A 27,708-nucleotide genomic window follows, 5' to 3' on the forward strand; every position below is an offset into this window, starting at 1 on the left:
TGTTTTTTATGTTCATTCAGTTTATTTGGCTGTCATCTGTTTGTATCCTTGGAGCTTTTTCAGTTCCTTGTGTAAAAGAGCAAAATATACAGTTATAATTTAGTTTATTTCTTCAGAAGTGTCCACATTAAACAGTGAGTTAATTCAGTAGAGGTGCATGACACATGATTTTATATAAATTTATAACACCAACACAGAATACAGACTATATACCACATAAGCAACATACACAGTGCAAAACATTGTCTCCCATCAATACTCTGATAATGTGTACCTTCTGGATACACCAGTTTCATTCAGGAATGTGCTTTAGGGGCATAGGGAAAAAAATAATGCAGAAGAAATAGAGACACAAAGATACCCCAAAATCTTCCTGGTGATTCCTACACTGATTTTTTAGGGTGCCACCTGCTCACTGCTGTTCCATGAAGCTTAAGAGCATTGGTGAAAGCTGTACAGGTTCTGTGTCTGAGCCCAGCTGGGGGTTATCAGTTCAGAGGGATGAGAAGAGCTGTGCTGGAAAGTGCTGTGGTGTTTAAGCCAGTGCTTCAGCAGTAAAGGGATAATTTCCCATGTGCCATCTCCGAGGGCTGGAGCCTGGAGCTCTGCTCAGGGCTGAAGCTCTGTCTGCCCTGCTGTGTCCCCAGGTGCTGCCTGTGCTGGCTGCCCCTGCTGGCAGCCACACAGCCCGTGGGGTCTCAGTGGGCAGCTGGGTCAGGACTTTCTGCTGTTTCTCCACTGCTGGAAGGATTTCTTGTGACTCTGCTAGCCCAGTCTGAGTTAGGACAGTGTCACCCAGCCCTCCCTCACCCTTTGGGACTTCTGCTGGAAATGACCCAGACACCCCCAGCCACAATGGACTGTGTTGTGTGCAGCCCCTCTCTGTGCTTGGTGGACAAAGACACCTTCTTGATTTATATTTTCTCCTCCAGGTAATGTTTGAATACTTAAGAAGAGCAGCAAAATCCTTTCTGCCTCTTCACTGCTGACCTTACTGGATGGCTCCCACCCAAGGACTTGCATAAATGCCCCTGTCCCAGCCTGGGTGAGCTGATAACATGGATTTCACTGGTGCATATGGAGCGACAGATTGCCTCTCCTGGAGTGCATTTCCATCTGTGGCAAAATTACAAATTAATTTGCTGAATTTTTTTGATCTCTTTGACCAAGGTTACTTAACCTGTGCCATAATTCCTCACAAAACCTCAGCATAATAATTCTGGTTACTTAACACTGCTGTTACCTATGGAGTATCATGCAGCATTCTTTACAGCTATATACAAGCATCCTTAACAACACTTTTTTTCCTTGGAGAAATCTGGCTTTTTTTTCCCCTGTGAAAAAATACTGGATGCTGCTCCTTCCTTATGGTTTTAATCATAACCTGTATAAAAAACTTCACAGTTGGAAAGGCTGTTAATAGCCTTTCAAATTTTGTTTGACCTATAGTGACAATATGCACTGGATTTCTGAAATAAAATCATGTTTAGAATAAGCATATGAGTAAGGCCCTTAAAAACTACAGCAGAGACAGTGCCATGAGATGGGAAGCTCAAGGACTGAAGCTGAGCTAAGGGCTTTTATAGTCCAGTCTGTCACAGAAGCTCCATACCTGTGTCACTGCTCTTGACACGTGATGTAGCTAAGATGTTTTACTCAAACTGACAGGTCAAGCAACAGCCCTCTGAAATGAAACATCCCACTGGACCAGGAGACTAGAGGATGGATTAGTAACTTTTTTATAAATATGTATAAATGCCCAGTTTCCCTTAAGTTACATATAGATCCACTGAAGATGTGGATAATAAATGTTGATTAACCAGGTATTACCTGCCCAGCTGACGAGGTCTGCTGAGGCCATTTGAGAGCCAGTGTCCAAAGGCAGTTGGTGAGTTATGCTGTTCAAGCTTTGCATCAGGGTTGGTGTGAGAAGCAAGAAGCTGAGATTTTCCTGAAAACACACTTCTAGCTCTAGATGTGGATATCCCAGGGCACAGGTGCCCTGTAAGTGTGACAGGCTCTGTCCAAACATGGTGCAAATGCACCGTCCACCTCAGCTTGGCTATACCAGCAGCAAGAAGAAGCTTTATAAACTGGTAACTGCAATGAGGCAGCTCTAACCTCTGGAAAAAGGGGATGAGAAGCACTGACAAGTAGTTTTGCATCAGGACCTACATGCCCTGTGCTCCTGGTGCCCACAGGTACCAGCTGCATGCAGGATGGTTAACAGGACAGCCTGGACCATGGGACATGACCACATCATCCCGTCTCCATCACAGGGCATTTCTTGTGGGTCCCTATGGTAGCACATGTCCAGCTCCTGGGCGAGGGGATGAAGCTCAGTAGTGCAGGGGCAAGAAGCACTTTGTCTGTCGTCTGCTGCATCCACAGGGATCTGCTGCCTGGTCACTGGAAACACCCAGCCTTTGCTTTCTGCACAGAGCATTTGCCCTCCACCTGGGAAGTTGATAGAACAGCCCAATGTATTTTCTGCCTGATCATGGAACTGCCCAAAAAGCCACTTTGAAACGGCTGAAATTCTGTTTAAAGGTGTTTGTGAAGTATAGCTGAAGTATAGCTGTGCTGCTCTGGTAAGGGCACACAAGGTTGGTATTTCTGATTGTACAGGTGTGCTGCTGAGACACACAGCTCAGCCACGCTTGGCTAGCACACTGGTGCAAAGCCAGTGACCTTTGGGAAAGCCATTATGGTCACTTGGGCTGTTCTTAGTAATACACAGATTGTCCCTTTTAGTTACCAGGTTTTTAGGAGGCTCTCCAGAGCTGCAGCTGCCCTCTTGTCCCCTTTTGCCTGGCAAACCTGCCACCACAAAGAAGCAGGAGTCCCCCAAGCTGTTCCTACACAGACTTCCCTGTTTGAAATATTCACTGTGTCTCTAGAGTTAACCAAGAGTTAGCTGGTGGTTAGTGTGCACCCACAGTCTGGGGGGGAAATAACACAATTCTCTCTGCATCCACTTGTGTGAGTACTCTGGTGAATACTGCACTTTTCCCACAGTGATTCCCTCCTGGTCTGGGGAAACCTTTCCTGTGCCTTCTACTGGAGCAAGTGTTAATAACTGCAAGTAGCCCCAATGGCGTGGCTGGGAATGTCCACCATGTACAGAGATTTCAGTGGGGGTGTTGGCCTTGGTAGGATCCCGTTGGGTTTTGGCAGAAGCTATGCTGCTTTCTCATCCCCCGTCACCGTTGATGTTCTTCTCAGGTTTTCCTTGACTTTAATGAATTCTGGTGCATGGTCTTCCTGCTTCTCCTGCTCTTTCTCCAGCTGTAAGAAAGAATTCATTGTACATATGAAAGGACGAAAGAGCATCAGCTACATTAAAACACAAGGCTTCATTATTGCTGGGTCCAGTTATGATTGCCCAAAGCAGTTTATTATTGCCCCATGCAGTTTAGGGTGCTTTGAACTAGAAAAAAACCCCATGGACACTGTGTGGGACCCAGAGGAGAACCAGGGTGAGTGGTGTGTAATGGGGTCTTGGGTGAAGTAGTATAAACATGTGAGGATGAGAGTGCTGCAGCTGTGTGGGGCAGCAGTGCAAGATGTATTTTGGTTCCCATTTTATGGAGGGGTAGCAGTGCCTTGGGCTGAGCCTCAGCCTCACCCATCTCCCCTGTGACTTATATCAGGTGGTTAGGTTAACCTAAGGATGGCTGAAAGCTCAGTTCTACCTGGTCCAGCCTCTGGTGCCTCTTTAATAGCTCTTTTTCAAAAGGAGACTGCAATTTCTTTGCCTCTTCCTCTTCCTTCTTCTGTTTGATGAGCAGGTCTCGCCGTCGGTGCTCGAGCACTCGCTGCAGCTCTGGCTTGCTCTCCACACTCAAACCTCTGTGGATAAAAAGCAAATAAATGAGAGCATCTACACCTGGGGTGTAACCACTGCCAGCCTGGCAACCCCAAAATTTGTCTTGGTCCTAAATGCAAACACAGGAGACCTGTGTTCCATGCGATCCATGAACCAGCCCTGATCCACAAATCCATCCACAAGGTTTGAGGCTGTTTGATGGTGCCTTGGGCTGCCTGCTGGGGGTGGACACATGTTGCTGTTCGTTTGGTGCTGGAAGTTCGGCTGATCCCATTGCACCAGGGTACCACAGCTTTCTTTGTCGGTGTGGAAAAGGGACCTTCCGTGGGCTCCTGCTGTTACTGGTTTTAGCGGCGCCAGGTGTAGATTCAGCGGCGCTGAGAACACGTGCAATAATGACGATTTTTTTCCCACCAGCAGGGGTAGTCATTGGGCTGCAGTAGTTGTCCTGGCAGATCCTTCCTCCCCGCGCATCCCATCTGAAGCTTTGAAGCTTTGCTTCATCTGAAGCTTTGCTTCCCAGCTGAGGGCGATCCCCCTGCTGACATGGATAGTTTTGGATCAAGAGGCCAAAATGGACTGTCCTTTTCTCCTGGAAGCCGGAGGATTTGCTGATGGCACAGGTGCCTGACTCCCCTTTGGCCACCTGATGCATCTCAGGTGAACCTCTGTTCTGTGAGGGGTGGGATCATAGGAAAGGAGACACAGCAGGGCCATGCACGCAGGGCTAAGTGTGTGGCAAAAAGTTGGAAGGTTCCCTGGACAAATTTCAGAAACCTCACACTTTGGATGTTGCCATACCTGAAGTAGTTACAGATGGTGTTTGGTGTTCCTATGCAGGTCTGTGCTGAGAGAGGAGGGGAGGACCTCCCCATGCCTGTGCTAAGGGTTTGCCCAGGGTGCCCAGGGCTGGGAAGTGCTGTTAATGTAAAGCTCCTCCTCAGTACCAGGACGTCTCTGCTGACCAAAGGCTGGTTGTTTTCAGCCAAGGTTGTTTGAAAGTAGAGACATCAAACCCTGTGGGCTGTGGATTTCTTGGCAGGGTAGCAGCTGCCGAGGTGGTACCTCACATCAGGAGAAGCTGAACTGGCAGGCAGGAGAGAGGAACCACTCTCTCCAGGTGCAGAAAACCTCTGCACTGTCACAGCATGGCTGGGACCCAGTGCTTGCATCCCTCCAGTACCACTTTTAATGATATTTCCTACTGTAATTTCTTTTTTCTTTGCCTAATGACAGGGCAAAGTTCACAGCAACATTGTGAAGGCAGCCATAGCCTTGGCCCCAAAGCTTTCATCATGGTGTTTGAAGCAGGAACAATCATGCTTTTTGAAGCAGGAACAACTTGGATGCTCCAAAATTGCTTTTCCCAAGGCTTGAGAGAAGGAAAACGTGCCTTGGCTTGCTGGAGACACAGCTTGCAATGTTGCCTGTAGATTTGTTACTATTCTTTGATTTAATCAGCCTGTGTTAGTGCCCAGAGGTGTTGAGTAAGATAAGGATTTTGTTACACAAGCTGCTGATTTCAGTTGCTTCTCCCTGCTGCTTGAGGGGGAAAAACCAACCAAAGCAGAAACAGGAGCAAGTCATAATTCCTTCTGTCTCCCCTTCTCCCCTCTCTCCCTCTATAGTAATATTTAGCAGGAAGCAAAACTGGTAGATTTGAGAGTGACAAGAAACCAGCAACAATGGATTACTTCTTGCATAAAGGTTTGTTTCACATATTTGCTGAAAAATACTTTCAGAGGGAGGTCAGAGCCTAAACAGGTTTAAACTTTGCTTGAGAGGGGCCACAGGAGTAGGTGGTGCAGGATGTCTGTGCTGGAACTGCCTCCTGCCAGCACCTGGTGGCACACGTGGATGTGACACGGTGGCAGGCACAGAACTGGAACACAAAGAGATGATGCACTTTGTGTTTGCCAGTGTGATCTGGTGCTGCAGGGTCTGCACCTCCTTCACTGCCATTCCTCTCTGCTTCTTCCATTGCAGGGGTGTCTTGTTCCTTTGCTTCATCTTGGTTAGACTGGAATAATGTTCTGTGAGATCAAAGACAGTGCTGGTAGGTGACCCTTTAAACTGAGCAGTATCACTAGGGAGGAGATGGTCACTGTCAAGCCAAAGACTTTTAAAAATATCTGGCTGGTATAGTGACATCTGCCTTGATGCCAGAGAAAGGTCCCTGTAATTCTTCTGATTCTGGGAAAATCAAATCAAACCCAAGCCCAGCCAGTGCCAGTATTGATTAATGCACCCTGCTGGCAGGCTTGATTGTTCCCTGAATTAATATACGTGTCTGGTTCTTCTGATGACTGCAGTTCTTTAGAACAGAGGCTGTGCTCCTTTTAATTAGGCAGCCAAAGAGCTATTGTGTCAGGGTATTTCAGGGTGTTCAGAAAATGTCAATAAAAAGCCAGCAGATTTTTTTCTGTGCTTAAAAGCCTCTGAGCAGAATATGATTTCATTTCACTAATGTTCAGACAGTTGGTACAATGGAATGATGTAGTTGTAGGTTATTGATCATTGTTATGGTTTTCTTGATGTTGTATCTGTACCACCAAAGAGTTAAACTGGGGTGATGGGGTAGGAAGTTAGGAATATGAATTCTAGCCTGTCTTTACCCATTTGATATTTAGGGAGTTGGTGAGTAGCCTTGTGCAGATGATCTCACCCCACTGCTACCTCAGCTTTCAATGGCTGCATCCAGCCTGCACCTCTTCCTGCCTTTGTATTGACCTTCAAGTGCACAGGAATGCTGTACATTGCTGGGGACTTGGCAGATCAGTGATGGAGATAGAAAAAACAGAAAACCTCCAAGGGAGACCAAAAAGGGGATGTTGGGATGCCTTGCATCTTCCAGTGCTTGTGACTCTAAAAAATGCCAGCCAATGCTTCAGGATGGCAGAGCGGGGGCTTTTCGTTCTGCTTTATTTTTGTAAAAGAAATGGTCACATCAGAGAAAAGAGGAAAGGATACAGCCAAAGACGACAGGATACTGTGTTTGCAAGTGAGGGGATTTACCCTGCTGTTCCAGCTTGCAGTCTGTCACTATTACCTGTGCCTCAGCTCCTGAGCTCTGATGCACCTCAGCACCTCTTGGGCTGCTCCAGTGGCAGGCTGCAACCTCCCCTTACCTTTTGTGGTTCATCAGCAGCTCCCTGTGCAGCTCTTGATGGCTCTTCGAGGCTTTTACAGGATTTAGGAGCTTTTTAGGTTTGATGAGGTCTGGGTTTCCATCTATATAGTCTGGGTGAGTCAGGATATTCCCACCATCTGGTCGCTCCCGCTGTATTTCCGTGTACATTGATGCTGGAAGAAAAAAAGAGGTGTTTGCATGAGAAGTCTCACCCTGCTTGGTGTGAGAACCCCGGGCAAGACAGAGGAGAGGAGCTGGTGCTTGTCCTGGCTGCTTGACACCATGTCAGAATCAGAGTGCATGTGCCTTCATGTACTGGTGGGGGATTTTTAGAGGTTTTAAAAAGTACTCCCTTTGTGTTGTTGATGAGACACATATTAATTAGATCACTTAAATTACTTGCCAGCCACTCACTTCAGTGGCTGCAGAATTTAGTGCCAAGGATTAATTAATGCAAGATAGATCTAACTAAAACTGGAAGCAGCCATGGGTGTAGACTGTGTTGAGCTGCTGCTTTGGGCATTCTGGATGAGGCTGTTGGTCCCATAGCACAAGGGGATGCTGTGGGATTTAAGGGGCTTCTTGAAACACTGGCCTGAGGAAGTCTTGCTGTATCTGAAACTGCTTGTCAAGGAAAGATTTTACTGATACCCTGCTGACCTATTCATCAGGATTGGGTCCAGTGCCAAGAAAAGCATCCTTCGCCCATGCAGTCTGTGATCATGCTGCAATAATTTGTATGTTCTGGATGTAAGAGCAAGAGCCCACTGTTTTGGAAGGCATGGCAGCTTGGATTTCAGGCGAATCACAGAGCATGCTCACTGCTAGTGTTTTTCAATTCCATTACATTTTCTCTTTACAAAAAACTCCTATACAAAGTGAGTGCAAAGCACAAGTTTTAAGACAAACTGCATGTGGTGGGCTGTGTCTTTAAATGAGCACAGTAGGTCTGCCTCCAATTACTCAGTGTATGGTCTAATCAGGTGCTCAGAAAGAGCAATTTATTCCTGACTATTCACTTGAACAATTTGGAAGTTTACCAGTAAGAACCAAAAAAGTCCCAGGAAAAGGGTGTAGGCAGCTTCATGTCTTTAAGTGTCTCATTATTACAGTATTTTTTGAGGCCTACTGTGAAGTTATATGGGTTGATGGAGCTGGAAGAAAAACAGTTGTTCAGTAATGTTGCCTCTTTCTCTTATTTCATTCTCATGTATAAAAGGAATAAAACCTTTTTAAAAGAGAAATCAATAAAAAAAGCCCAGAGAAAGCAGGCTAGGTCATTCTTTCACAGTCAGTAAGCACTTAAAAATGTGAAGTGGATTGCAATCAAACAAAATTGTGTAAGGAATAATACTGCTAAAGAAAAGATTCAATATCAAACAACTTCTCTTTGAATGTTAATGTGGCCAGTGCCCTACTGCTTTGGGCACAAAGGAAAACAAATCAGAGCCCATTACAGGAGTGTAATTGGGGTGAATAGTTCGGTACATATTTAAAGGGTGCTTGGAAGCTGCAACCAGTAATTTTTTGTGTCACATTATTTTCCTCTAGGATCACACATTCCCTTCTGCTGGCAGAAGGGAAGGTGGTGTGGTTTGATGTTTGGTGGCAAGTGCCAGGCTGACTCAAACCCTTGCAGGGCTGGACTCCCCAGACTGAAACTGGGACCTCAGCCTTGCCTTCCAGAGAGATGCAGGGACTGAAGAACAGCCAAGGGTTAAGGCAGTGCAATTTCATGGCTAATTTTTGTTAGATGAAAGACAGGTTTGGAACAATGAGAAAATGTATCAGATTTTCGCTGGGGTAAAATGGCTTCATTTTTTTCTTGCCTTATTTCTTTTTTCTTTCTTTCTCCACAGAAGAGGCAGAGAAAAGACAAGGAAGGAAGGTACAAAAGCAAAGGTTTGTTTTGGCATGAATGAAGTGGTTGAACTCCTATTTCAAATGGCAAAGCTACATCTTCATTTTTGAAACAAAAAGGTCTCTCCATGGAGTAACTTCAATAAAATGCCAGGTGTTTTTAATGGAAGCACAGTTTTTGGAAGCTGTGTTAATAGACTAGGCTTAATGTTACTGTGTCATCCCACTGCCCTTTCCTGCTGTTCCTGTGTAGTCCAGAGCTGCCTCCAGTGACACAGATGCCCACAGTTGCTTGTGTGTTGGTACCAAATCCTGATGCATGTCAGGAGAAGGGCTGGGACATGCCCATCTTGGATTTGCCTATCTTAAATCCACTTGATGTGCTCTGCTATGGGATAATGCTGTGAGTAGCGAGCATGGAAGGATTATGCAGCCAACCAAGCCTGAAGGACCAACCTGAGTGTGTAAATGGCTGAAACTCAAGTGACTTTGGTATCTTTCTCTGGACCAATTAGCTCTTGTGTCCTGTTGCTAAGCTCTTGGGGCATTGGTGCAGCACGGCTATTTATTAAATGCTGTTTTCCCCTGCCTTCATGATGTATGTTTTTCCTTTTGCAACTCAGGACTGGGAGTCCCTTCTTCCCTACCCCAAGACCCAGATTTTGGGAGATTTGCTTGGGAGATTTGCTTTCTCCATATCCACGTAGGTCCAATACCCAGCAATGCACACCCATGGAATGGTGTCATCCAGTCCTTCAGTCTGGGCTTGTGGTGTTTCCCCAGACACCCAGCATGATCAAGGAAGGGCCCCTCTTCTGTCTTACATGGCATTTTGAGGGAACACTATGTTGAGCCTGGAGGTTTTGGATGGGCTAATGTAGTTATTTCCAGACTGCAGCAATCTAATGTTGCATGACTGAGGCTTGCAAAGTAACAGCAATTTATCAACCTATTTACTGAAGGCAGATAGGGAACTTTTCCCTTAAACTAGTACAAATTAAGAGAAAAACTGGGAAGGAAGGAGTGGGAGGAATTGAAACGGACTGGAAGCTTTTCTGCACCAGTTCTGTTAAACCAGCATGTGAAAGTCCTCATGAGGAGTGCAGTTTGCCTTAATAATCTGCGGGGGCCAGGACACAGCAGGTACTTTTGTGCTTGGTTTTCATAGCACTAGAGGTGCCTAGGGGTGTGCAGAAACCCACCTCGAGGGTTTGGCTTCCCGTGGGTGTCTGTACTGCTGCCCCAAGGACAAAGTCAAAGCCCTGACAGGGACTGGAAGGAGCCTTAAACCTCTCTACAAGAATAACACTTTAAACCTTCAGAAGCTGCCAGCCTGGAACAATTCAAGAAATGTCTTCATTTACACTGAGCAGAATAAGAAAAATGAGAATATAAAAATACTGGCATGTTTGGAGCTTGGGGTTATGCTGAAGATGGGGCATCCTTTCTCCTCAGGTTGGCAAATAGGACCCAGTGCAAAATATCAGGGAGTAGATCTATCATCTCTGAGACCTGAGGTAATGCATGTTCATGTAACAGAGACAGAGTGCTATCAGCCTGCTTTTTGTCATTATTTATGGTGCTGGAGGTGTAAATCAAGCCAGGTCTCTGCAGTGGATTTACAGCAGGATGTCTGTTTTTGCATGATTCAGCTGCAGATCAATGAACAAGGCTCTGCTCCGGCACCTGCCTGGCCACCATCATAAATCAGCAAAAGGTGTTGGACATTTTTATTTTGTTCTTTGCAAGATACAAACAAAAAAATACATGTGGATGTTAATACCCCCTGCTGCGCTGAGGAAGACAATGTGACTTTTTAAATAGGTCTGCTTTGGAGTGTTGCTTATAAAAAGTAACTCTGTTTGCTTCAACGCACTCAGGCTTTTGCTTGCTTTTAGGTAATTTCCCTTTCCTCATTTCTAGAAGGTCAAGGCTTTCTAGGGAATGTGTGTTTCCAGCTGCTTTTCTGTTAGTAAAAAGCAAGACTGCCAGGATGAGGATGCCAGGGCCCCTGGCAGGTACTTGGACATCACACATGGAGTTATCTCCTCTCTCAGCTGTAGTGCGAAATGAGCCTTCAGTCTCTATTAGTTTTCTAGGAGACCACACACAATTCTCAGCATCTTTGAGGTGGCCCAGTGAGCAGACACCCTCCTGCCCTAGGGTTGGGACTGACTGGAGGAGAAAAGTGACATTTTAATATCTTGTTCTGTTCTGACCTAAAGCAAACCCCAAATTCCTGCTCAGACCACCTGGAAATACTTTTAAATCCCCTAGTTCCTGGGAGAGTTGCAATAAAACCATCACTCTGCAATCCTGGGACAAATTGTTTCCACTTCTGATTATGCTCAGCCAGAATCTTTTTGGGAAACGGGATATCAGGCAGCTTTGGTGCAGCACTAAATACTTTTGAAAGCATGAATGCTACAAATATATATTAAATATGCTCTACTAGGAGTGTAAAACAGCGTGTGCTGCTTGGGGTGCTGAGTGGCTTTTGTGCTGTCCCCCAGAACAAGGAGAAAGGTTTAACCTGCTCCTGGAGAAGAGGAAGAAGAGGAGGAGGGAGAGGACTGGCTCATGCCCAAGGGCAGGCATTGGACATGAGGGTTTGGCCACAGCTGGAGCTGGGCTATGCTTCCTTTGGCTGCTGCTGCTTTTTGGTTTTCCCTCACAAGGAGGAGATGCCCTTCACAGAACATTTATTTAGGATTAAGCAACTTGTCTCCTGGTGGTGGATTTCTGTGTAAGCCCCTCTGTGTCAGGGCTGTGCACTGCTGCTGGCAGCCTCTGCTACCTTCCTGTTGGGATGGAAATAATCCCCAGGAATGTTAAAGGGATTAACAGTCCTGGAAAGGGCAGGTAACCTGAGGGATGCAGCTCTGTTTATGGCTGCCTACATGGCTACAGCTGTTCTTTACAAGGGAAAAATGAAACAGGTTGGAAATGGAGTTAATCCATAGCTATTGGATTTAGAAAGCTGTTGGATTTAGAGTGGAGATCTGGGGTCCTGCCCAGCACCTGTCAACTTGCACCTGTACAGGACAATGGAGGGTGCAGCAAGACAGCAGCTGCTTTTTGCAGGTTTTTAAGTGAAATGCCTGACCTGTGTTTTGCCAAGGTTTCCTGACATCCTGCCCCCTGTGACAACTCATTTTTTCCCTGCACATCCTTCAGCCCTTTCCCATGCCACCTGCATCTTTAAACTGCAAAGCTGTCAGTGCTGCCTTCTGCAGCACAGGTCAGTGTTCAACTTTAGCTGAAATCTGGAAAGCAAATGTAGTTCACAGTGTTTTATTTCTACTGTCTGTGTCATTTGAAAACTGAACTAGAGCATCTCAGAAGAGTTTTCTCAATAGGGCCAGATGATGACCAAACTGATTTTGTTAAAAATATTGTATTGGCATCCATTTCTGGGCAGATAATGGGCCTTTGGGAAATGCCACCCATGTAAAAACAGTCAGAAGGCATTATTTTGGGAGTGAGATCTAAGTCAGAGGACATTTCTGTCTGTAACCTTGTGAGGCCCTGTCACTTGTAGAAGGGATAAGGCTGGAAAAAACCTCAGGATGTCCAGGGTCAGAGCCCTGGACTGGGTTTGTAAAACCACTGATCCAGAGACTACTTCCTGAGCAGAAATGATCACTTACAAATGTGGTTACGGGGAAGAACCTCTGTTTTTCTAGATGCCTGGGATTGATTAATGAATTAGTCTTTTTTAAAGAACCAAGAGATTAATGAAGGGCTGCTGACAGCAGCTGGTCATACACGTCCTGCAAGTCAGGTGGCTGCAAAGCCAACACACCAGTGTGGGCCAGCAGAGCGAGTTTAAAGCTGTTTACACAAGTAGCCTGAGCCTGGGGAGTAATGGGGGTTTCTGACACTTTTAACTGCAATTATGGGGGGAACCATCCCTTTTCTGGGCCTCAGACCTGAACAGCATCCAGTCCCTGGGGAACCCTCCTTTCCTCAGGGTGAGAGTACTGTCTCTTACCCCTCTTGGGAAGGCTGAGAGGAGCAGGGCCTGTCCTCACTCCCCACAGGAGTTTCCATGTACAGGTGGAGGTGTGTGGGATCTTTAAACCAGCCTCTGTTACTTTTAAGCACTTGCATGCTTCTCTGTTAATCAGAACTTAACTTTTTTTTTCATTTTAGAGTATGAACTTTCTGTCAATGTATTTCCAGTGTCTGAAGTGCAGCTGGAGTTTGGCTCTACAGCTTTTCTTGTGAGAGAGTAATGGCAGAAAAGGTCATGCTATATGTTAAGTCCTACAAAGAATGAAGGTAAAAGTTTGTTATTGGTTTTGGATTCTTCAATTGATGGCACTTGCTATGATCTTCCTAGTGTTAATTAACTTATTTTAGAAATATGGAATAGCTGGGGTTGGCAAAATGGGAAAGAATTCCATGTCAGTCTCTGAAAGCCCTAAAGCTTTGTCTGATGACAGCAGCTTTCAGGTGTGCACCTGAATTGCAGAGGATCATCTGCCAGGAGGACAGCAGGTTTGACCTCAAAGTCGGGCACTTGCTTGAGGAAGCCCCTTGTGCATGGTCGGTGGGTTCAGGTCAGAGGGAGGCACCTGGATTTGGGGCTGCTTGATGGGGAGGCTCGCAGTGCCTGGACACCCTTTGGTGGGTGAATCCCCACAGCTGAGCCCACAAAATGTGCCTTATCACCCCAGTAATCTGTGTGCTGCTGTTACAACAACCTGGAACAAAATATCTGTAATTCACATTAGCCTAATGACTGCTGTGGCTTACTGCCCTGGTGATGGATGATTGTGACGTTAATAATGATAATAATAATGATAATAATAATAATAAGGTGAGCTCAAAGATTGGCAGATGCTAAACATTACCCTCCCTGGGTGAGAAGGCACCAGCTCCCACCCTCACCGTGATTTTCCTCTCCTCTGGCTCCAGCTGTGCCAGCAGCTCGGGAGCACCTCATACCAACAGACCTGGCACAGTCCCCTGTGCTTGTCACCAGGCGACCGTACCTCTGATAAATGATCTGTGTGCTCAGGGAAGGAGTCAAAGAGCCTTTGTCTGCTTTTAATCTATAGTTTTAAATAATTGAGCAAGGCTAATTCTGGTATTTATAATGCAATAGGGTGAGTGTAACTCGATGTGACTGCTTTGGGAAGCAGTTCCCAGCTATCAAGTGGCTGCCTCAGGGCAGCAGGCACTCACACCCCAGGTCCCCTTGCCTTCACTCAGCCTTGACAGTCAGAAATAAACCCCACGGGGTCACAAGGTCAGAAAGGCAGAGAAAACCCTAATGAAAATGTAAAACAGGGCTGGAGAACACGTCTCTGCAGCTCCCAGCACTGCTGCCACGTGTCACCACTGTTCCTACCTCTGTGTCTCTGCTGAGCACATGCTGGGGATGGGGCTGCTCACCTGTACAGCCAGTGCTCCCCTCCAGCACAGCCAGCATTCTCTCACTGGTGTAGCCAGTCTCCCCAGTTTGTCCCCAGTCCTCTTGCCCTTGCTGAGCCCCGTGCCAGCACTGCAGCCCCCAGGGCTGGGTCCTCCATCTGCACCAGCACTGCACCTGCCTAAGGGAGCACAGAGCAGGTGCTGGGCTCTGCCCTGGCTGCTCACCTGCCATCACCAGGTGAAGGACTCTGGATGTCACCATGGTCATCCACTGAACTTTGCACATGGATTTAGAAGAGAGAAATCCCACCAGGGTTGAGGCTTGCTGAGCTGTCTGGCATGTAGAAGTTACCAGCTGGAAATACTTGTACTGTCAGGCAGCAGCAAAGTGCCTCTCTGCTGGCAGGCAGGACTGGGTGTGCTGGTTAATAATTTCATTTAATTACCTTGGACTGTGATAAGCAAAGATAGCAAGGCTGGGATCTTTGTCTGTTAGCAGTCACCAAGACGTCCCATGCCTTTTACAAGCAGCATGTGGAGCACTGGTTTAGTTTTGTTTGACTGTAGCAGATGCTTAGCAGTCCCTCTTGACAATCATAAACTTAGTTTTAATATCTCACCAAATATTTGTTCTGCACATTTGCCCGCCAATGACAGAGATGCACATCAATCAGTAATGAATGCTTAAAGTTAAAAGGTATTTTGTTAAACACAGAAAATATCCTCCTATGTTGACTTGTAGGGATCGCATTAGCCCCCTATCCAGCCCGGTGCTTCTTCAAGAAGGTCTGAATTGCAGGATGGGTATTGTAAGGGAATTTCTTGTGATATATGGAAAGGCAGAAGCAGAAGGGCAAGCTTCTCAACCAGCTACAGAACTAGTAAAGTAGCATGATATCTCAAATAAAACTAAAACCAGGTCCCAATTCACCTGTATGCACAGTGCAGAGCAATCCCAGGGGATGAAGCAGCCCATCCCCGCAGAAGGGAGCACCAGCGCAGCGAGGATCCCCGGGGCAGCTGGGGGCCCTGGGCTTACCTGATTTCCTTAGCGAGGCCCTGGGGAGCCCGGGGGGCAGCTGCTGCCCTGTGCCCCACGACATGGGGCTGCGTGGCCGAGGCTGCTGCCGCCCGCCCTGGCGCCTCGGTGACTTCTGGCCGCTCCAAGGAGGCTGTCCGGCCGCTGGCAGGTGTGTGCGGTGGCAGCAGGGACGGAAGGTCACGGGGAGGTGGCAGCTGCGTCCCTCCCTGCTGCTCCTGCCACCCCACCAGCACCTCCCCGGGCGCTGAGCTCAGCTGGCAGCACCGCTGGCCTTGCTCACTCTTCGGTGCCGGTCCCTCTGCCGCCCTGAAAACTTCTTCCCTTTGCTCTTTGTTGCCTGATGGTGTTTTCCCAGGACAGATGAACAGGCTGATCGCTTTTCCTCGCCAGAGCAAACAGCTCTGTGCGTGCCCAGGCACCCGAGCTGCCTGCTCGGCACAGCCACTGCTGCTGGAGGAGAGGTCGTGTCCCTGCTCCACGGAGGACGATTTCTCCTCAACGTGCCTTAACCACGCTCCTGGAGAAATCAGATCGCCCCAGAGGAAGCCGCACGCCCACTCTCTTTAGCAACCACTGCAACAGCCAAGCCGGCACCAGGGCAACCGCTCGAGCTATCGTGATTATTCCCTGGCATGTTGCAACACCCCGCCATCCACCAAGTGCTGCACAGGGGTAAGGGCTGCCAGAGGGAGAAGCAGCCCCTACACGGGGGCAGCAGAGCTTGTGTGATGCCACAGCATTGCTGCCCCAGGTCTGCTGCTGGAAGCAACCCCTGCCTGAACTGGGCTCCTCATCCCCATCGTCACTGTGGCTGGAAGGAGCCGTGTTGGCTGTCCCTGAACTGCCACAGCCTGGGAAACCAAAGGCTGCAAAGGTGGGGGAGAAGAAGGGGTTAAACCACTCCAGAAACTCCTTTTGGCTCTTCAGTGGGTTCTGTGGTCTAGTTCTGCCCAGGTTGCCCAGTGCCAGCCTGCAGGTTCTCAGTGTCCCGGGCCCAGGAGACTCAGGGTGAAGGAAAACCATTTCCACACAGAGGAAGGGGATAGGGAAAGCTGGGGGGGCACCACTGGGGTGCCCAGTCACCTTCACACTCTGTGGCACCCAAGGTTGCATTGTCCAGGCCATGTCATGGCCTGACACTCCTGGTCCTGTGAAGGACTGGAGAAAGAAGCCAGGTTTTCACAAACATAGGGGTGCTCTTTCACTTACTTTCACTTTTCCACAGTTTGCACCTCTCCACATCTCAATGTTTTCTCCCATCCCAGCCAAGGGCTCAGCAGCACCAGGTGTGAGCCGAAGGCCCAGCCCCTCCCAGTTTCCTCCAAAGCTCTTTAGGGTCAGCATGGGCTGCTGGCACTCACCTGAGCTGCCACTCCCTGGCTTCTTGCTTCCACTTGGACCCTTGGACTGAAGGGAATATTCTTTCTGGATGAAAAGACAAGAGAGAAATGAGAAAAGACTGTACAGGTATTGCTCTATCACAGGAAATGAGACATAGGAGAAGTTGCCGGTCCTTTGCTAGCAGAGACTAAAAAAAATTATTATAATTTTTAACCTCCTGAGCAGGAGCTGTTCAATTTAATTGACATGAGGCCTCAGATGCAGGAGAGGAGAGGCAGGCTGGTCCTTACTCCAGTGTGTGTGGTGTGTGTCTGTGTGCTTGTGAGTGCAGTCAGTCTGACCTGTCTAGCCATGGATTACTCACAGGCAGGGTTTGGAAGACCCCACACAGCTTTTGCATCTAAACCAAGGCTGTGGCAAAGGAGAAGCCTTTAAGTGGGGAGGTTATGCAGATTTCTGCTCAAGCTGTGACCTCACAGCTGATGTGTGCCCCACAAGATTTTCATGGCCCAGCAGAATCCCCTCACATCATGTGTTGTCCTGTGGTCTGTCTGCTCATTGCACATTCCAAAAATACCATTTGGCTCAATTTGAATGGAAAAGAAAATGGATACACATCTGTGCTATTCCCCTTGGGTCACCTTTGAACAAGTTTCAGGTCTGTGAGTTCACTGGAGATGTCACAGGGGGATGAGAGCATCGATCTAAACATGTCCTGAGCTCCCAAGGAAGTGTGGTTATGGCTGGTGGATGTGGGAATGGAAAAGGGCTGTGATCCATCAACATCTGCTTTTAACTGAGTAAAATCAGAAAAAGGCCAGCTAAATTTTCTGGATATATTTCTGATGTACCCTTGTGCCTGACCAGCTGCACATCTGGGCTCCTCTCCTGCAGAGAGGAGGAGGAAGTGGGTTTGTGGGGTGCTGAGCCAAGGGACTTTTCATGGCAAAGCTCTTTTTCTAGGAGCTCCTTGGAGAACAGTTCTCTTTGCCATCTAAATTAGTAAGCAATCTCCCCCTGTGCTCCTGTGTCTTTGAGATTAACAAAAAGCCTTTGTGCTGCCCCTGTAGCTCCCTGAAGGTTACTTTGTGAGGGTGTTGATTGCTGGGTGAGATTTATCTGGAGTGGCTCCTGCAGACAAGGAGTTGCGTCATTCACCAGCTGCCCTGTGTGTCTTAGGAAGTGGCTTCATGTCCAAGGAGAAGGTGACATAGGGAGATCATTCCAGCATCACCCATTGCATCTCCTGTACACAGGATGGTTCAGTTGTCGCTGGGAATGCTGCAGGGGTTTTTTTGGGAGGTCTTCCTTGGAGGTATCACCCCAGAGGAGTGAGCCCAGGGTGTCCCTGAGTCAGCAGCTGGCAGGCCCAGGCAGCTCTGGGATAGCTCTGGAACAGCTCTGGTACAGCTCTCTGACGTGTGGCACAGAGGGCTCATCCCTTGGGAATTGGGCTCTCTGTGATGGGGAAATGACATGGTTTTCTCATTCAATGGGCACATAAAGAGAAAATAATGCTGCACCAGGAGTGTTGCTGGCAGGTGGCTGTATGGTTATTAATGAGTAATGGGAATAGGAAAATGGTTCTGGAGAAGCCCAGAGCCAGGTTCTTGTTACCAGGGCTGTTCATTAGATGGACTTTTAGCTGCTGATATTGACTGCTGGTTGTCATCTCTTTAGCCAATTGCTGTGGCAAGAAAGGAGCTTTCTTGTGTGGACATGTCTCCTGTGTATTAAAAAACCCCAGATGTGTCAAGCCAGTTCCCAACACCAACACTCGCCCTCCCTGGATGGGCAATGCTGCCCACTGATACGAGTGCAGTGACAGTGGCAGTGACAGTGTGTGCCTGCTGAAGAGCCTGGCTGCAGCTGGGAGGGACAGAGCAAACAGCTCTGCATGGATTTTTATTAAATCTCCACTCTCAGCATGGGGTTGGGATGGCAGCATCACTGCCAGTCATGTCAGGCTCCCAGTCTGCAGGCAGAACTTTATTCTGCTCAAGTCATCTAGGGCTGGACTCAAAGGCCTGCTGCAGGGGGCCCTGGAGGCTGGTTAAACATTTGCTCTGCTGAGTTAATGCTTGATGTGGGCTGAGGTGCTGCTTTGTGGTGCTAGGGGCTGGCTGTGCAGCCCAGCCTTCCCTCCCACCCTGTGGCACCAGCTCCCAGCACAGCCTCTGTGCAATCCCAGTACAACCTCAGAAGTCATGCTGGTTGCACTGTGGTGGTGACCTCGGTGGTGACAAAGCCAAAAGCAGGGAATGTGTAGGCTGGTCAGACCATGCTGGGGCCCTGGTACCCTGTCACCTCTTGGCACAGGTTGGTTGGTAACACACTCCTGCTAATCTCCACTGGAGCCATTAGTGTATTTGCAGAGCAGGACAGCTTTTCTTTGCACCTCCCCAGCTCACCAGGGCAGTTAATGATTGCCCAGGTGATGGAGACTTTTGCCTGCTCCCTGTGGGATAAATTAGGTTATGGCACTCTGTCCCCAGCCAGCTGAGGGACAGGTGTTATAGTCAGAGGGTTTAATTTATCATAGGGAGGGCTCAGATAGGGAGTTTGTGTTGCAGTAAATGGGCAGAAAATACCTGCTATTTCCCAAACCCTTCTATTTCCATGTGAAAACCACTTCTGTGTGCAGTGTGACTGCATCTTGCCAGGAGTAAAAAGAAGCAATAACATCTAGGATCAGATAGAAGCACTGTGCTCCTCTGCACTGAGCAGGACAGTCCTGGAGACATTGCTGATGGGAGCAGGTGCTGCTTCTAACCTGCAGGCCAGCTCCTCCTGCCTGGGATCCCCATCCTGCTTTGACCATGTCAGTGAGGACACCCACTGTTTCAGCTGGAATTAGCCTGGTGATTAAGTGGGTTAAATCCCATAGAGCAACACAAGGTATAAATAGTAAGTAGTTCCATGCTTTACGTGCACTATTCTGTGTTACTCCCAAGCATCCTGGGCATCTCAGTGTCCTGGCAGGACTGTTCCTGGTACAGCAAGGAGCTCCTGCAGCAAATGTCTGGAGGCAGCATCACAGGCATGGGCTGCTTTGGGCCACCAGCTCTAACCACTGTCCTCCTCCCTGGCTCCCCACTAGGGGAGTGCAATGCTCCTGCTGAAGCTTAAAGCCAGCCAATTTGAATAAACCATTAATCAGTGTTATTTGTCCCATGTGGGTGCTGTGATGTTTACTTGTAGCACAGCTGACAGTAATTTTGGACTCTGTTTGTGCTCTGACGAAAGCAGGGAAAAGAGCCAACAGCACGGTCAGAGTGAGAGCCATGGAAAGGGGGATGAGAATGGCTTCAGTCAGGTTCAGATCAATACAGGTGCCATTAAGATGCAGTATCAGAGCATCTGTATTACACTGTAGCCAGAGTCAGAGCTATTGAATTAGGTAAGAAATTGTTGCAATCTGATCGGGGTGATAAAGAGGTATAAAAGTAGGCAATGTGTGACTGTCCCACATGTCTGCTTTGGGAGGGAGACACCATTAGCAGGGTGAGACATTGCTCAACCTATTTAGGAGTAGATGGACTCAGAGAAAGGTACTTTGTCCCTAAGGTGCTGTAGCAGCTCCTGACATTGGTGTGCAATTAATGACCACATCCATTGATTAAAATAGTCTTATTGCCGAACATAGAGACTTTGAAAGGAGTTGTCATGACCAGGAACAAGGTTCATTGATGGCTGGGAGATCAAAGCCAGCATTTCTGTGTCTGATGAAGCCACAAAACATGTAGCTTAGAGGTTAACTAAATTGTTCTCTACCATTGCTTTTGATTAACTCCAAATACCTTTTGCTCTTTTCAGTGCTCTGTATGAAAACATCTCGTACATGCCCCTGGACTCTGAGATGCCATCTGAGCTGTTGCCTAAATATCCTGTGTTATTGCTGAATTTTGGTCTATCTCTGCTAATTTGTGGCAGCTGGGACTGATCCAGAGACATCAATGAAGTCATCCACTGGAAGGAACTTTGGAGGATTAGTAAGACTTTTTTCCCATCTGTGATGTCAATGCACAAAAATCTGTCAGCTCAGTTGTTTTGCTGCAAAGTCCTGCCATGTGAGGTGTTGAGGTTTATTTGATTCAGCAAGTTGGGGTCATGTTTGCTGGGATGACACCGTGTTTTTGGTAAGGAGAAACACAGAAAATCAGCAACACAGCCCAATGCCTCACACTGCTGCTTATTCCCTGAAGGCATTGGCCAAAGGAAGCGCTGCAGTTCAGATGAATTTCCAAAATTTCTTGAGGGCTAGGAAAGGCAGTGTAACATCCTGATCCCTCTGGAGTTTACAGACTGGGCTCTGCCCTCCTGGTGGTGGTCAGGATGAGGCTGCTCTCAGGATTGTTGTGAGAAACTGCATGTTCCTGTCTCTTGCAGAGGCAGAGCAGTGCCGGGTTTGGGAGGGTTCCTCCTTGGCACGGAGCTTGACTGCACATTCCTGTGCTCCCAGCCCATTATGGGACGCTGCTACATTGGCAGATTTTGCAATTGGGACGGGCAGGCTCCCAGGAGTCGGTGTCCAGGCACATCCCAGCATTCCTGGGCCAGCAGCTGCTGCCACGGCGTTGCCCTTGTCATGGGAAGGGGTCTTGGAGCCACCACAGCACCCAGTGTGTGCCTCAGCCCTGCCCCATCGCTCCCTGTCCTGTGCCCGTGCCCAGCCCTCCATGCACACCCGCCCAGAGGGAGCTGGTTTTTCAAACCAAGCTGAGCTTGTATTACTCCTGGTCCCTGGCCACAGCCATAGCTGATTTCACTATCATATTGCAAAGGACTCTAAGAAATATCAAGTTATTGGTGTAAGATTTCATTGCTGGTCTTTTGACCTCTACAAGTCTGCAGCTTTTCTTGGGTTGAAGTGAGCTGAGGGCAGATGCATGTGGCCACTCTCACAAAAGCAGCCAGCAGCCTCAAGGATATTTCAACCACAGAAATTTGTAAATTTAGGCTTACAGAAGGGGATCAGGCTCTTGGTCTGCCCATGGGGTCAGGCTGACACTCCTCAGCTCCTGTGTCAGTGTCTGGGAGCACCAGCCAGGTGGCCACTTAGCTGCCTAGTCGAGTAGAAAATTGTAAATGCTTCAAATAGTGCTTGGTGTTATTTTATTCATAAAGAACACACAATTTGACACAGATGAGTGCTGTGCTGACCCCTGCCTGTCTTTTTCACCAATGTCATTCTCCCTCCCAAATCCCTGTGGCCCCAGAAGGCAAGCACAGCCCTCCTGTGGTGTGAAAGCTGGCAAATCGAGTCCCATGTCACCGACTGTCAACTAAAAAGGAAAAAAAAAACCTCAAATAAAGCAGGGAGGCAGCAGCATGGGGATGGAGGTTTGCTGGAGCTGCCAGCCCGGGGCAGGGAGCTTGGTGGAACTTCCCACCGTGGCTGAGCCAACACTGCTCCCAGCACACGGCTGGGGAGGGGGAGTGCAACACACCAGACCTCAGCAGAAAACTTCCTGCAGATTAATGAGAGCAATCAGTGGCAGGGCTCAGCCCCACAGCAGCCACTGCACAAGGCTCGTTTGTCAGCATTGGAGCTGGCTGTGAGGCCTGACATCCCACTGAGAAGGGCACGGAGAGGCTCTTGGCACAAAGCAGAGCAGTGCACACACCGATAGACCAGCTGTTCTGCCTTGATCCCTAAGGAAGTCCTGGCTTGCAGTTCATTGCTTTTTAATCTGGTCCCTTGCAAAGTGCAGAGCACACACCACCTCTGCATACCAGAGCAAAGCCAAATTGTAGCCCTGTTCACTGTTGGAGATACCTGTATCACCCACCTTGGTGTTGTCAGCAGCAGTTAAAAGTTGTTGCTGCAATGGATAAACCAATTTTTACGTGTCTCAGGAGCTTATTCTTGCCCTGTGCTGGAGATATGATACCACTGCTGATATGAAAGACGGCTCCACTATTTCTGGGGATGCTGCTGATTGCACAGGAAGAACATCAGTCACTGGCACAAAAGGACTCCAACAGCTTTGGAGTGAATTGTTGTCATGCTGCAGAGAGACCATTAAGACACTCTAAAATGCCTTGAAGAATGTTGTTTTGCGAAAAGTGAGGCTTATGCCACATGATTAATAGGGACAGTGTTTATTTCTGGCACAGTGTCATGCTGTCCTGGAGCTGCCAGGCTGCAGTGGCATCATCACTCAATTTCACAACTAGGGACCATATGTTAGGGGCCAAGGATAGAGCTGCCATCAGAAATTTGCTCTTATGACACTCCCCTGTTGGGCTCTTTACCTGCCCAGGGTCACTTGAATTGCTCCTTACCTTGGAAAAATGGAGTTTGTGAAAAGCAAGGGCAGAAATGCCTGACCAGCCCCAGGCACTGCTGGTAGCAAATGGCCAAAGCAGAGTGGGGTCTGATCCCTGTGTGCCAGCTGGGTCCTGTGCAGAGGAGACCCCAAAGGAAGGGGCCAAAAGGGAGGAAGTTTGGCTGTTGTCTGGGATGAAATGCCACCTGCCAGGCTGCAAATACCACCACGAGCTGCAAATGGAGGAGGCAGAGGAGGAAGACATGAAGCATCCCTGTTAATGCAGGGTTCAGAAGGAGGCAGCAGATGCCACTTAAGCCCCCCAGGAGCAGAGAGAACCAGTGAAGCCTTTAATTACTTTAATCTATTTTTATTTGAGGACTGCTGAGCCATCCCAGAGCCAGCAGCTGCAGCATTTCCCATGCATTGCTGTTCTTGGTCTCTCCATGAGCACATAGTGCACCTCCCCTCAGTCTGAGCCCTCTCCATGACCCCCTTGCAACCCCAGTGCTGCAGGCAGCATTAGCCAGTGCTGGATAACCTCTGCTCTCACCCTGGAGGGTCTGGCAGCAGATTCCTCTGTGTCCTGCTGAGCACCATCACCCGTGGATCAAACCCTTGTGCCGCTTGTCATGTATGAAGGCAGAATTTCAGCCTGGGCTAGCGGTGTCCAAGTGAGTTGCCAGTCTCACTGAGGCCATTTGGGCTCTCTCAGGACCAGAATCTCAGCCTGTTTGGTGGCAGGGAGTGAATTATATTAGGTGTTGGAGCTGGCTTACTGGTGCTGTATAGATGCTTGGGATGGAGAAGTAAGAAATCAAGCTACAATCTCATTCTAGGAGCTAGAGCAGCCCCATTGTAATGAGTTTGGCTTCTGAGAGCTGGGATGCTACAGCATGTTACTTTAAAAGCTACAAAAGCTCAGAGCAGTGTCTCCACTTAGAGTCTCCATGTGTCACCATCTGTGGGACCTTAAAGGGTTGAAAGAGAGGAAGGCAAGAGACAGGATAAAGTCACCTTAAAGGGCTTCTGTAGAAGTTTTGGGACCAGCCCTGGCCCAGCTCTCCACTCTTGACTGTGCTGTCAGACAGATGAGAGGACTTAGAGATGTTTGCTGTCTCATGATAGCATAACCATTATTTTCTGGGTGTGTGTTATTTTTGCCCAGAAATGGGCTTTTTATCACTAGAGTCCCCATCTTGAGGCACTTTGGGACTTTCCTGCTGTAGTTCTCATCCCTGCCTCTCTAAGCAAGCTTGTTGCAGGCAGCACATGCAAACCCTTCTCCCCAGGAAGCTCAATGCTCAAGGACTCTGAAACATTGTGGCTCCTGATTGCCATCTGGTTTTTGGATTGCTCCCGGGGCCAGTGCCACCAAACAGCCTTTGGCATTCTGTGACTGTCAGTGGACTTGCTCTGCTCAGGGATGGCTGGGGCTGCAGTGCCTGAGCAGGCAGGGTCCCTTGGAGGGATGCTTCCAAAGAGCTGGCAGGGACACTGGCTACCAGCTTGGTGAAATACTTGTCAGGGAGAGCCAGGGAAATCCCACTGTGCCTGCAGCTCTGTGGAGCATGATGGAGCAGAGGTGTCCCTGCTCACTGCCTTGGAGTAATATTTCCTCCCAGGTGAGAGGGGCTGCTGGACCATGGGTCTTCCTTGGGGTGTCACAAGGTGCTGGCTGTTTCAGACCTCTTTGTCCTTCTGTGGCACAGGCTAAAACACTTCTCTGGCCAGACTCTGGGGGTCCCTCACTAGTGGGGCAATTCATGCTTGTGGGGAAATCCCACCAGCAGCTCCCAGGAGTGCTTGTCCTGTCCTGCTCAGATGGAGGAGTTTTAAAGGATGTTCTCAAAGCCCTGTTTTCAGCATGGGCAGCCAGGTACTGTGGTTTGCCTGAATAAGCAGAACCTCTCTCCCTGGCACTGGCGTGCTGCCCCTTGTTGTTCTAAACCAGCCACAGAGCAAAGCTCCCTGCTCAGCAGCAGGGCTAATCCAGGCTCATCTGACATTAGTGTAAACTGACACTCTTGGGAATTTGGGGACAGAGAACTTTCCCTGGGGAAACAGCCACTATGCAAACTCTGTCTTGAGAAAGCATGGAGAAAAGAATTGTAGAGGTGCAGGTGCCTGGGAACAACCTCCTCCACTGCCAGAGGGTATGGAGCATCTGCCCTGGCACCCTGGGAATCTCTTGCTGATGAGGCTGTGCTTTCAGATTATTTGAAGGATGTTTGCTGGGGTTAGAGGGATGTCAGCCACACCAGTGGGGCTGAAGCCCTGCAGAGCAGAGGAATCAGCAGGGAATCATCACCAGCTCTGCAGCACGCACGAACCAGCCTGTGGCAAAGTCCTTGCCTTCCCTTCAAGAGAAGGGCAGCCCAGCAAAAATCTGTGTCTTGCTGGAGCCCTGCTGTTGGCTTGGGCCCACAGAACACTGGTGATACGAGAAGAGTTTTTTTGGGACTAGATGCAGCCTTTTAAAATAAAAATGTCCTCGGAGCCATGCTGGCAGCCTTTCCGGACCCTTTTGTTGTGGAGCTGGGGATTGCCTTGCACTCCACAATCCACTACTGTAATCCCCTTGGAGTGCTGTTCTGGACTAAGCCTGAAAGAGGTGCAGCTGGGACTGCTAATGCAGGCTGTGCTGGCCAGGGGTGCTGAGCCCTGCTCTGTGCTCTGGGTCCTCTCTGGGCTGCTGCTGACACATGGGCTCAGCCCTGGCAGGTCCCTGTGCCCTGAGCTGTGCCTCAGGTCCCTGAGCCCTGGTTCTGCAAGGGCTGGGGGAAGGGAAGCTTTCCTGTCACCTGGACTCATCCTGCTCTTCAGGAGAGCTGGATCCTGCTGTTCACACCCACCCTGGAAAGGCAGCAGAAAGAATTGTCTTGTTTTCATCTCCCACCAGCATCAGCCTAAGGGTAAAGAACCAGGAGCTGCCAGTCAGACGTCCCTGCTTGGTGCCAGCTGGGCAGTGGCACAGGCTTTTGTCAACCCAGGCAACATTCGGGAGGCTGAAATGGGAGTGACATCTCTGACCTTTTGGTACCCATGAAAGTAAAACTGTCTCAGCTTTTAGGAGCTGCCAGGAAGCTGGAGAGCCTGAGCTCCCAGCAGCATTTCAAAGCCAGGCCATTCAGTGCTGGGCTGTGGTGGGATCGTGGTGTTTCAGAGAGAGGGAACAGTGGGCAAAGTTGTCCAAAAGCAGCCTGGTCTGGTGGTCAGGAGGCTGGCATGGGCTGCTTTGTATGCAGCGGGGCTTAACTGGGTGGCACTGAGCCAAGCCTGACCTAACCAGCTTATTTCCCTGCTCCCAGTAATGCCTCTACAAATGCGCTGGGGCCTGAAGGTCAGGGCCACGTGAGCAGGGGCCTGGGGATTAGCTGTGGGCAGAGCATGGCTCCTCCTGGGTGTGTTGTAGTCCTGAGCCACAGGAACAGCCACAGGAACAGCCTCGGCTCCTGTGTGTGCTGGAGCCAGCCCTGCCTTGGGAGCTGGGATGGGAGCTGGAGCAGCTGGGGCTGGCTGGGAGCAGCACCTCCTGCACCTGGCACTTGTCAGAAGTCCAGAAAAACAGATACATCTTTACTACTCCCACTCCAGCTCTGATTTTCCTTCTGGGTGTTGGTCACGCTGGCCAATGGCCAGTTTTTCACATGCTTGCCCTGCAAGGGTGTCTAGCTTTGGCTTTGGAAGAAAGTCCAGCAAGTTGGCAAAATTCTGAGAGGCACTTAGTGACCATACCTCTGAAGGCCTCAGTCATACTCAGCTGAGCATGAAGGGTCCCTGTTGGGGCAAAGGGTCACCTCTGTCCCCATTCCAGTGGAAGTTATTACCTAGTGTAGTGCACAGGAATGTTTCTCTTAGACCTGGGAGATGAGCTATGGAAGTCTTACTCCAGACAGGGCATTGCAACTGAGCAGGGATGATGCATCTCTAGGCACTGATGTCATAAGCCATGGAAGCAAAATGACATGCAACATCCTCATCACAACCATCTCCAGCCACCTCTGCAAGGCTCTGACTCCATAAAACTCTCCATTTGGAGCTATTTGACCACTCTCCCCAGGGAATCTGGAGGACAGGGATACGCGTTGGTGCTGTGGGACCCGGCCCAGCCCCTCCCTGTCCTGGGAGGGAGTTGGCATCAATTCCCAGGCCAAGAAACACTCAGGACTTGCTTTGCCCTGCATCTACAGGAGACATCCCAGAGGCTGCTGGAGGCATTCAGAACAAATCTAACATTTCTCCCTAGAGAACAAAACTTTGTCTGTCCTAAAGCCACACTTGCAATGCTCTCACCCCCTCCTTGCTGTCCTGAAATCCCCGGCAGGCCGCGATGCTGAGCCCATTAGACGGAATTACTTAACGCGGCGCTGCTGGGAGGCACCACACCCAGGAGCGGTCCCTTCCCTTAATCGCGGCTGCCGCAGCACGCGTGGGGCAGAGCGGGTCCCATGTGAGCACAGGGTGCCTTCTCCATCACCTCTCGCACCGCAGCCCGAGGAGAACCGCCCCGGCAGCTTTTTACCTTTTTGCCGTGAGACGCCCCCATGGTGGCTGCGCAGGCTGCGGGAGCCGCCGGCTCGCTGCGGTCACGGCCCCGTTACAGCGGCGGGGACAGGCGGCCCTGCTGCTCCCGGCCCCTCCGCCGCTGCTGTGGGGAGCCGAGGGTGAAATCCAGCCCGAGTGTGGCGGGCTCGGGGGGGAAAGCTCGCTTTTCCTCCCTTCTTCCAGCACGTGGAGAACTCATTTTCTTCATGCACCTAACGGCTGGCTCGCACCCAGGCTCTGCCCGGGCACAAAGGCAGCTTTCATGCTGTGGATGCCCGGTTTCTAAGCCGGGATCCGTATTTTG

The 27,708-nt window shown here is 49.3% G+C and overlaps 1 protein-coding gene across 2 annotated transcripts; it reads right to left on the minus strand.

Moving 5' to 3' along the window:
* Nucleotides 1-27,679, minus strand: FAM107A (family with sequence similarity 107 member A). 2 transcript variants are annotated; one of them, XM_021530829.3, is made up of 5 exons: nucleotides 27,382-27,679; nucleotides 16,605-16,668; nucleotides 6,958-7,132; nucleotides 3,696-3,852; nucleotides 1-3,288 (listed from the first exon to the last, which is right to left on the minus strand). In XM_021530829.3, the coding sequence occupies exons 1-5, from the start codon at nucleotides 27,403-27,405 to the stop codon at nucleotides 3,181-3,183; spliced, it is 528 nt and encodes a 175-aa protein (XP_021386504.1). In that variant the 5' UTR covers nucleotides 27,406-27,679; the 3' UTR covers nucleotides 1-3,180. The 2 variants fall into 2 exon arrangements, with proteins under 2 accessions (XP_021386504.1, XP_021386514.1); XM_021530839.3 differs by lacking the exons at nucleotides 16,605-16,668; nucleotides 27,382-27,679 and adding an exon at nucleotides 15,241-15,400.
* Nucleotides 27,680-27,708: the final 29 nt, after the last annotated feature.

This window comes from Lonchura striata, chromosome 12, assembly GCF_046129695.1.
Source record: "Lonchura striata isolate bLonStr1 chromosome 12, bLonStr1.mat, whole genome shotgun sequence".
In the NCBI taxonomy this organism is placed as follows: domain Eukaryota; kingdom Metazoa; phylum Chordata; class Aves; order Passeriformes; family Estrildidae; genus Lonchura; species Lonchura striata.